This window comes from Acipenser ruthenus, chromosome 3 (assembly GCF_902713425.1).
Source record: "Acipenser ruthenus chromosome 3, fAciRut3.2 maternal haplotype, whole genome shotgun sequence".
Classification (NCBI taxonomy): domain Eukaryota; kingdom Metazoa; phylum Chordata; class Actinopteri; order Acipenseriformes; family Acipenseridae; genus Acipenser; species Acipenser ruthenus.
The window spans coordinates 64,831,347-64,842,008 of record NC_081191.1 but is presented as its reverse complement, the minus strand read 5'-3'; the positions used below and the strand labels follow the sequence as shown (position 1 = coordinate 64,842,008).

Sequence of the window (10,662 nt, the reverse complement as noted above, 5' to 3'; positions counted from 1 at the left end):
TGAATCAACCAAACTTTGATTCATACCTTTGGTTTTATGTCTTCTGTTTTGTATTAGAAAACATCTGCACAAAAATAGAATAAAAAATACGTTTTATTTTCCATCAACTGACAAAGACCTCTGCTTACAGCTTTTGAAACGTAACGTAGTTGACTTTAACAGGACGTAAATGTATACAGGCTAGATGTTACTTAAAACACTTAATTCCACTTTTCCGTTTGTCCAGTGCTATGAATTGCCACAGGAGGGCGTAAATTCACTGCGAAAACAAGGTACCTGTTTATGATGAGTAGCCTACTGACCAAAGTGTGGATACCGTTTGCTCTTTTAATGTGCAGACCAGACTGAAAAATGTATTAAAATAATATTTCCTATGTACACATATTACAAAAATAATATTTGATTATTAGTCTTCTGGTTTACCTTCTATATGGGTTTAGCTTGCAACTCATTTTGCAGACCAGATTGGACTACAGCGGCTGCGCCCTAGCTTATTTAGCCGGGGTAACCTGATTTCTATTAACCCAAAACCCGATCGATTACACATCTAGAAGAGACGTTTCCAGACTGTAATATTTATCTGATTGGTTGTAAGGATAGGCTGGTATTTATAGTGAAGAAACCGGCATAAGGGACAAAAATAACAAAAAAAAAAAAAAAACATAATTTAAAAAGAGACCACGTCTTTCTGAGAAGTCCAAAGTGTTCATTTTAACACTGGTAAGTGGGAATGGCAAATGCATTATATGTGAAGTTTATAATAATTATAAATAATTGATGTGTTACGCTTTGCAATTACAATATTGGCTTGTTTGAAACCCAAGTGTTTCGCATGTGACTGTAATGGTGCTTTACACAAACAGCGTATACGATTGTCCCTGAGCCATCCATCTACATGCGCATTATGCTGCGACTACTATAAATGAACTGTCAAGGGACATAATTACACAGCAGTCGTGCACATATGTGTGGCTGAAGGGCAAATCTTTTTTTCCTGTTACCCTGCAAACCGATTTCACTCGTTTCTTTGAAAGGATTTCAATCAGAGCTCAGCAACTTTGTAGTATTGTGTGGGACATTCTGGGAGAAACCGTCTGTGGCTTTCTCTGAGCCCAATTTACCTCATAGCGGGGGTGAGAGAGATTCCTTTCTGAAAAGCGAAGTGGAGTCATCCATCCTTTTACTGCTCATCAGTTTAATCAATTATATATTAAAACTTTTTAAAAATCCATCTAAATACCTTGTCTCCATTTATCCCAGAATTAAAGGTATGCATTTGCTAATTAAGTATTTATTAGTAAGAGAGAGAGAGAGAGAGAGAGAGAGAGAGAGAGAGAGAGAGAGCGAGAGAGAGAGAGAGAGAGAGAGAGAGAGAGAGAGAGAGATTTAAATCCTCCTTTTACCATACTGAGCTAGGCGGTGACCAGTGAAGAGTCAAGCATCTTGTCCCCTGGGGACGGGGATTTTCAACGGAGGTGGAGATTTCGGTCTATTTGCACATTAATAGCCTCGATCTGGATAACTCCAGTCTTTTATGACTGTGCATGCAAGGAGATTTGCCATATCTAGCGTGTAAAAAAATGAAGGGAAAAAATCATCCAATGTCATTCTTACGTCAATGAATGAATGTGGGCGTGAAACAGAACGTCCCCGCCTTCACCAAATGGGGTGCACCATTCCACTCCGTCTCTCCGTGCCTGTAAAATCTTTATGCTGGAAGTTGTTGGCAATGTCTGACGTGCAGCATTTTCTTAAAAATGTCCTGCAAACTATTTAAGATCTACATACTCAAATGGTTTTACTAAGAATAGAATGGGACTTACATTGAACGGCAGATATATTTCACTGATTCTCGCAGTACAACTAGGTGAGTATGCTGTATGCATGGACCATAATATAGTTTTCATTATTAACTATTGCAGATGTTCAAAACTGAGTGTGCAAGAAATGTAAAACCATGGTGCGAAAAAAAATAATATGTAGATGTAAATTGTAATAGTGTGTTCCTGAACTAAAAAAAAAAAAAAAAGAACGACGAACAGACATCATTTTAAGTAGGCTAATTATCTGTATTTGAAGCAACTAGTTATTGACTCGAATTCAATGGGATGTTATTGTAACCCTTAGTTCTAAAAGGCCAATAGAATCTTCTCAAGATGAATGGTTGGCAGGGTACATGGAATCGTCAACATGTCAGTTTCAGCAAGATAACTGGAAAAATTCTCAAAGACAAACGATATGACTTGTATTTGTGATGCGACACGTCTGAGACAAATTTCACATACTGACAAAACTCCTACTTAGTATAAGGTTCATACAAACATAAAGTGGTTTGTTTTAAACTTCGATACATTTTTGCAGCATGGATAGGTGTTACAGCTGTGACCGGTATTTGCAAGGTAATTGTTTTAATAAATCATAGGTTAGACTGTTTATTTCTAAATGTCTAATAGTGCACCGTTAATGCAGCCAGCTATTGAATTGTTGCATAATATTACAATGGAAAATAGGCAGCTCACTGCATTCGCGTCATCAGTGCAAGTACAAAAGGAAAAGAGTGATATAAATAATTCACACAAATCCATCGAAGTAATGATGAAAAACTCCGTATGGCAAACCATTAGCGTACAGACTCAGAGTGGTTGAAATGTAGCCAGTAACACGAACCATGTATTTAATATGAAAATGTATTTTACTAATATATGCCGCTGCAAAATGTAGCATATATACCCAGAAACGCATTATGTTGGACGTCCATGTAGCGTCATATTCATATAACTAAAGTTAAAACGCCTGGAACCCGGCAATACGATTTTCATGGATGGCGGTATAAGATTCGGGTTTTCAATTGTGACGCATAACTGCAACGAAGGGGTTGCTTTCAGGTACAAATCCCTTTGGAATAAGCAGCTAGAAAAATACCAAACAAATATAGACTGAAATCAAAACCTCAAGCAGCATTCGTTCGGTTTCTTATAGATTTCCTTTTGTTATTTCAATTTTAGAGCATGCTATAGAACAGTATAGCATATCTAAAGGCAGTGTTTTATAGATAATTTTGGCAGAAAACGTGAATAAACACGAGATATATTTAGCCGTAGCCTATAGTTCAAATAGGAATACATGTGAAAGATTTTAAAATACAACAAAACCAATATCATTTTTTATCACATTTTTTTGTGTCAGTGGCAATGATAAGTGTGAAAGCCAACGACTAATTTCTAGAATGAACGAGAAATTAACCTTGATGATTCTACGTATACAAGTGTGTAGCATAATAAATAAATTTATATTGCAGGTAAGTATTTAGCTAGTTTGCAGGTGAACACAATTATTTATTTCTATATATTTTCTCCTATTTTTTATATAATTCATTTTAAAACCTAAGAATATAAAGCTGCAGTTTCTTCTCAACAAACCCAGAGGCTACTGTATTCTTGCAGAATTTACATATATTTATATAGGTCCGCCTTCGTTGTTTTACTTATGTAACAATGGTTGTGTAATATTACAATTTAATGTGCATATCCCAGTGATGTGCAGATGGACTAATCCTTTCAACATGCGTGATCTTTTGTGTTGATTAATATGTTGTATGTAGTAGAGTATTATTTTAATAACTTAAGCTCTCAAAGGAATGTATGGTCACTTGCAATGCATTTATTGCTTGAGCCATATAAACTAATCGTGGTTTTTGTCAGCCAAATATAATGCAAGTTATTTATCCATTTTGAAGTCCATCAATTGCAACCTTTCACATGTTTGAGTACTAGTTTTGTATATTAACATGGTTTAATATACATATTTTCACCTTTATCTGAGAGAGCGCTGTATCCTTAAATACGTGTGTCTGAAAATTAGACAGATTTTGCTCTTCAAAATATTTTTGGATTCTCAAGTGTCTACAATTTGTGTTGATCAGAGCAGCAATAATGCTTATCTTTAGACTAGAAACACGAAATCCTTGATATTGTGTTCATTTTTAAACACTATCTGGATCGGTGTCATCTTTAAAATCTGAACAAATGACTTTATTGTAGCATTGTACCCCATTGTGTTGTTGAATAGTAATCATAACAATCACAATACATGAATCGACTGGGGATGGCAGTAAGATCCATACATTTAAGCTAAACGGTATGCATTACATTGAATAACATTGAGTACACTCGTTTGTTTAATTTGTCGTAGTGTGTCTAAAATGTAAGAAAATATTTTCGTATAGTAAATCGAAAACTCTAATTCTACACTGATATGAAGCGCACAAATTACCTGAACGAGTGTAGAGTTCACAGAAGCATCTCAAAATATTGGAGCACCCGCGGTGAACACTGGTTATCTGGCAGGATCAAGCAGGATGAATCATAAGAAGTAAATGGGTGCACAGATGGTTACTTTTTTTTTTTTTTTTTTGATCTGAGTTCAGAATCTCAAAAACTAGGCGGAAATAGCATAATTGTTGAAAAATAATGCTTCAATGCTTCAAGGAAGCAAACTCATAATGTCATCTCTGGAGACAAAATGTTTATTTCCCTCCTATAGCATTTGCGTATATATGCAATCTGGGAAACTAAGTTATATTTTGATCATCATGTCTATTAACAAATGGACAGATAGATAGGTAGATAGATAGATAGATAGATAGATAGATAGATAGATAGATAGATAGATAGATAGATTAAAAACAGGCTGCAGTAAAATAGGTTATGGGAAATAAAAATTGCAATGTAAGCTAAAAGACAAAACTATAGACGCAAATACATAAAACACATACAATGAATATAAACGATAAAATGGGAACTGATTAAAAAAGACTCGAAAAAAACGAGGATAATGTCACACTGGTATAGAAAACATAATCTATAGTGTAGGAGTTACAATTATATAACCGGTATGCTAGTTTATTTTTTTATTTATTTATTTTTTCTTGATTTGTGAACGGAATCCGGTTATTATTGATCACTCATACCAAACACGAGTCTAATTCACTTCCACTTACATCAGGATTGATGGGGATAAATAACATGTAGCCTACACGGTTCCGCTAGTAAACCCCAGCCACGTTTACAATCAGATCAATTGACTGCGTCTCTACTCAACGAACCGAGAGCGAAAGGAAGGAAAACACTTGGGCGATCAGCGTTTCGACATGAAAAATGACCTCAGGTAGGTTTAACGAAACCGCTGGGGCTGGCACTTTACCTACAGGTATCCATGTATTGTCTCGGATAACATTCAGTGCTTTTTATAACTGCTGTTCCTAACTTGATGAATAATGTGATATTTTATAAAGTATACCAATGCTATCGCACCAAAACAGATGTTTAAGAATGAAACATATATTTGGAGAAAATAAACGCACAAATATACGATCTCATATTACATGCCGGGACCATTAATTTGAATATATAAAACTGTATGTTAATGTATATGAAATGTGTTCTTTTTCTGTCTTTTTTAATATCTTATGTCCAGAAAACAGAAAAATCCCAAATGTAGGCCTAAACAAATACACATATTATGTTGCGTTTAATCTCGGATTTAGAAATTAAGGAATAATTTTTAATTAAACTGAAGAGTTGTGTTCTCGGTCAATACATTTTTCATAATTAATTGTAAATCGTATCTGATTCGCAATGCTTTGGAAACGAGAAATCGCTTTTCCAGGATTTACTTTTGAATCAGGCAAAGAAGATGGGACTGCAAAAGGCGTGTGCACTGTTTATTATTATTATTATTATTATTATTATTATTATTATTATTATTATTATTATTATTATTATTATTATTATACTGAATAATCAACATTAACATTTACTACAACATTTAGGCTACATTTTAATTTCTAAGACCTTAATATTGAAATACAGTTAGTTTGCTAAATCAGATTGTATGAAACAATATTATAGGCTACAACAATAGGTGGTGGATATAGTTATAGGTTAAATATTTATTTTATTATTGCAATAACACGCTGTGGAAAAATAGTTCCACGTGCATGCTTTGTTTATGGTGCTGAAACAGAGGATTGAATAAATCAGTGAAATGACTGGGTCGTTAAAATCGATGTCACTAAAATAACTTCTTTATTATAGGCTGTACTGTAATCTATTTTACATACCAATATGTGAGGCTGATGTACAAATATTCCAACGCAGTTAAAACTGTTTACCTTCATTTCTGTGCAACAATAATTTAACTAACCATTACAATTGTAGTTTGTCGAGAAAGTTCTATATGTAGGCTATTCATTGTTTTTTGTTTTAATATTTCCACAGCCTACCTGCTACAGACAGTGAAAGCAGCTGGGAAATGTGATACGGTGTTTAAAGGGTTCTCAGACTGTTTGCTCAGACTGGGAGAGAATATGGCAAACTACCCACAGGAGCTGGACGATAAAGAGAAACTCCAGACGATATGCACGTAAGCCAAGATTAAAGCCTTGGAAATGCTCACTGTGTACACTGTAAAATGTTAGATGCGTGTAGTGCTGCAAACCCAGGCCATAAAATACAGGGGCAGATGGTATTACACCCGCAACTGCATTAATTCTCGGCATCGCGCCATGTGTTAATGCACCACAGAAAAATGTACATTCTGTTCGTTAATTGTAATGAAATATGCCTGTTTTACATGCAGAGGTTAAAGGGTCAAAATCAATAAAGTCGACCTCTTCATGGTTATTCTGATCTGGTGTATAGTGCTCTCCTAATTTGTAATCTGACATGTGAGAATAAGTGACAGACAACATATATTTTCAGGGTCGGCGGGGTGAGATTAAACTCAACACAACCTCCCTAAAATATAGGTTGCAATAAAAATACAGTATTATTGTTACACAATATACAGTATAAGAATACGTATTTAGAAACCATGCTTGATTTCTGCAATAAATACATAAATGTGACGTGCTACATAATTAATCATTGTGTTTATTCCGTGCATCTGTGAATTGACCATAGAAATATACATGGATCATTGTGTACAGTGGCGAAGAAATATATTTAAAATTCAACTTAAATATGTGAGTAATATTGTTATGGTGGTATTATTGTTTAGGTAAATTAACTCTAAAAACGTGTAATATCATCTTACCCATCAAGCTGAGTAAATAAACAAATACATAAACAAATAAATAAATACAAAATAAAAAGGCAGCTGGGCTTAGTATTCCATTATTGCGATACTGAGTGCAACATCAACACAATCATGCACATGGAAAAGCGAGTACCAGACCAATCGCAAGTAATTTATGTCCATATTGGAACACCCTGACCCCGCCTCCACCCCACACCGTGGAAAACACCCGTGTGATATATTATGCAACGTACTGCAAGTCACGCACTTAGAGAATGCCAGTGTGTGTTCAGAAATGAATATGCACAGATTAGAAGTGTTTTCGTTGTTCAGGGAGACGTTTTTAATAACAGTCTTCAAGTGTGCATGTTTCGTTCCTACACTTTTATGAGTATGTATGATTTTTTTTTTCAATTCAACCTAACAAGTCGTTCACAAGTTTAAGATTCACACGCTCCTATAACATGCTCTTCTCATTAGACATCCCCCACTGTAAAAAAAACTAATATTGAACAAAACATACATCTAATGCAACAGATTTTGAACACATCGTAGCATTTAATTACACTGTGATTATATATATATATATATATATATATATATATATATATATATATATATATATATATATATAAACACCAAGATTTGATCGAATTAAGCATTAAATGTTTAAATGCAATCGTGTTGGAAAGTGCAAACAATTGAAAAATAAATAAATAAATAAAATCAACCTATAAATGGGCATTTCTGCAAGCATCTACACAGTGTATGCCTTATTAATATGTAACAATTATTGACTTGGCTCTTTTAGACAATAACTTTTTTTGTATTTTAAAGATAGCAGTTTTATCTTTTTTATTTAAGATCATCGATACATGTAACCGACTAATGTCTGAGTTACAGTGCTGCCTGCTATCACGGATTAAAAGATATGCTGTTTTCTTTATGTATAACGAGTTAACACAAAGGGTCAGGCGCAGGGCAGGGCAGACCCCCCCCCCCCCCCCCTTCCCCTTCCCCTTCCCCTTCCCCTTCCCCTTCCCCTTCCCCTTCCCCTTCATCTAGACACGCTTGTGGTGTAGAGCAGAGCAGATCAAGAATGATTTAGTTTTCCTTGGGGAGATGCAATTACAGCAGAAATACTGCAGTAGAGGCACACAGACGCCCTGGCATCTCAATGTCTCATTATTTATTACAAATGTATTAAACAGTGGCGTCTGCAGCCAGTTTAAAGTACCGTCAATTAAAGCTTGCAAGGTTGGCCAGAACCAGGCGCCTTCCTTAAGCAGGGTCGACTTTGTGTCATTGAAATCCTGCAAATCATTATGTAACTCAAACCCTTTGCTTGATGTAGCTGCTACTGATATGCCACATTAGTGTGTGTGTGTGTATATATATAGATAGATAGATAGATAGATAGATAGATAGATACTGTGTGTGTATATATATATATATATATATATATATATATATATATATATATAAACATTATTTTAATACAATTGGCCTATACTATACATTTTAAACTGATCAATTTTTTTTTTATCACATTCGTTTTTTTACATTTTTATAGGTGAAAGGTGGGCCCTATCTAGGTTAAAATGACATCTAAAATTTGACAAGGACACTATATATTTGCTAAACAAGCTTAGGTCATACATCAATCATTTACAGGCCTGTTGTACTCTATTGTAATAACATATTTTGTATGCTCTTACTATATATTTGGTAAATGCACCTGTTCAAAAGCCTTTAAAGTAGTCTAACCCGTTCTTATATGAACAGTATTATCAGCTTCGTTTGTTCTATAAGAAATGTTTCTTGGGCATTTACGAACCCAAAGGTTCCTTCACTCTTATGGAACCCTTATTTTGTTAGAACCATAAATAACCACTCCCTTGCAATATCGACGAAGTACTGAAGAAAACAGTCTTTTAATGGGTTCTAAATATAAATATGTGATCCAGTAGATCCATACTTTTGGCTTAAAAATGTAAAGGTATAATTTGGTTCAGTTAAAACAAAGGATGGAGAAAGTGAACGTTTAACCAGCGAATCTGTGTTTTAATGAAGGGCTAAATTATGTGTGTTTGATTACACGATGCTGCAAGAATGAATATGCAATAGAAATTGAATTAATTAATAATTAATCTTCTGTAACACTGTGCATGAGCCAACTATCTTACTGCTATACAAGTACATTATTATTATTATTATTATTATTATTATTATTATTATTATTATTATTATTATTATTATTTCAATTTGCAGATATTGGGATGAGTTTCACGTCTGCGCTACCACCGCGCTTGCAGATTGCCAAGAAGGAGCGACTGATCTTTGGGAAAAACTGAAAAAGGACTCCAGAAACCTCGAATTTCGGGGTAGTTTGTTTGAACTGTGTGGAGGGGGCACCGGAGCAGCAGAATCTACTCATCGTCACTGCTTCACCATTATTCTTATAGCAATCTCTGCTCTAGTGACATGGCTCGCGTTCTAAAAAAATAAATAAATAAATAAATAAATAAATAAATAAAAATACATATTAATAGATAACGACAGAAAACATCCAGCAATCAAAATCACCGAATCTACACCATAATGGATTTATATGTTAAACTTCCATAGTTGTGGGGGACGTGATCGTGACATTGAAAACCTCGATTGTTTTGAAGTGTTGGAAACGTTTGATCTTCTCCTTCTTGTGATTTGTTTTCTTTGCCAAATTTGTTACCAAACAAAGTCCTGAACAGCAGCCAAAAAAGGGGTCAGCTTTACCCCGTCGCTTCTACAATAAATCAGCGTGCACCACCTTTAAATAAACTCAGGAAAGGCCTTGGTCATTAAAACAAGCTGGGACATTCACAAGAAAAAGAGGTATTAAAAAGAAAACGAGAAAAAAAAACGACGAAGGGAAAATTGAGAGAATAAAGTCCACGTGCGGATTACGAATTGCTGCTGCTGATCGGTTTCAACCGCCACTGTGTTTCCCATCATTATGATAGAATGTACAGTAGCATGTGAACATGTACTGACATACAGGAATAAGTCATCAGTCAGAAGGAGTGAACACATGTTAGCTTTATTTGATGTTTGCCAAGGTATATGACCACGTTTCACTGCCTTTAGTTTTAACTGTATATTTTGTTTGTCCGTTTGTTTGTTTCTGGGGATGTTGCATATAATACCTGAAGAGTATTCAAAAGTATAGACTACAAAGGGGCTCTATATCTAATATATTAAAATGATTTTAAAACAAATAAAATATCATATACTCATTGCTATAAAGTATACAAAGTTTAATATATATATATTAAATAAATCAGTTACTGTTTGAAAATAAAGTGTCTGTTGTTCTTTTGGGAGACAAGGGAAGTTTTTGGTCTAGCTCACCCCCTATATAAAAAAGTATGTTTTCCTATGATTCTATAGATAGATAGATAGATAGATAGATAGATAGATAGATAGATAGATAGATAGATAGATAGATAGATAGATAGATAGATATACGAAATGCAATACATTTTATCAAATGGTCAGATTTAAAATAAAAATAATGATATTAATGTGTAACTAAATGAATAA

At 34.3% G+C, this 10,662-nt stretch overlaps 1 protein-coding gene across 2 annotated transcripts; it reads left to right on the top strand.

Annotated features, from left to right (window-relative positions):
• The first annotated feature begins 1,493 nt into the window (after window positions 1-1,493).
• Window positions 1,494-9,969, top strand: nrn1a (neuritin 1a). 2 transcript variants are annotated; one of them, XM_033992393.3, is made up of 3 exons: window positions 1,494-1,867; window positions 6,279-6,423; window positions 9,349-9,969. In XM_033992393.3, the coding sequence occupies exons 1-3, from the start codon at window positions 1,813-1,815 to the stop codon at window positions 9,575-9,577; spliced, it is 429 nt and encodes a 142-aa protein (XP_033848284.1). In that variant the 5' UTR covers window positions 1,494-1,812; the 3' UTR covers window positions 9,578-9,969. The 2 variants fall into 2 exon arrangements, with proteins under 2 accessions (XP_033848284.1, XP_058870861.1); XM_059014878.1 differs by lacking the exon at window positions 1,494-1,867 and adding an exon at window positions 4,709-5,166.
• The last annotated feature ends 693 nt before the right edge of the window (window positions 9,970-10,662 follow it).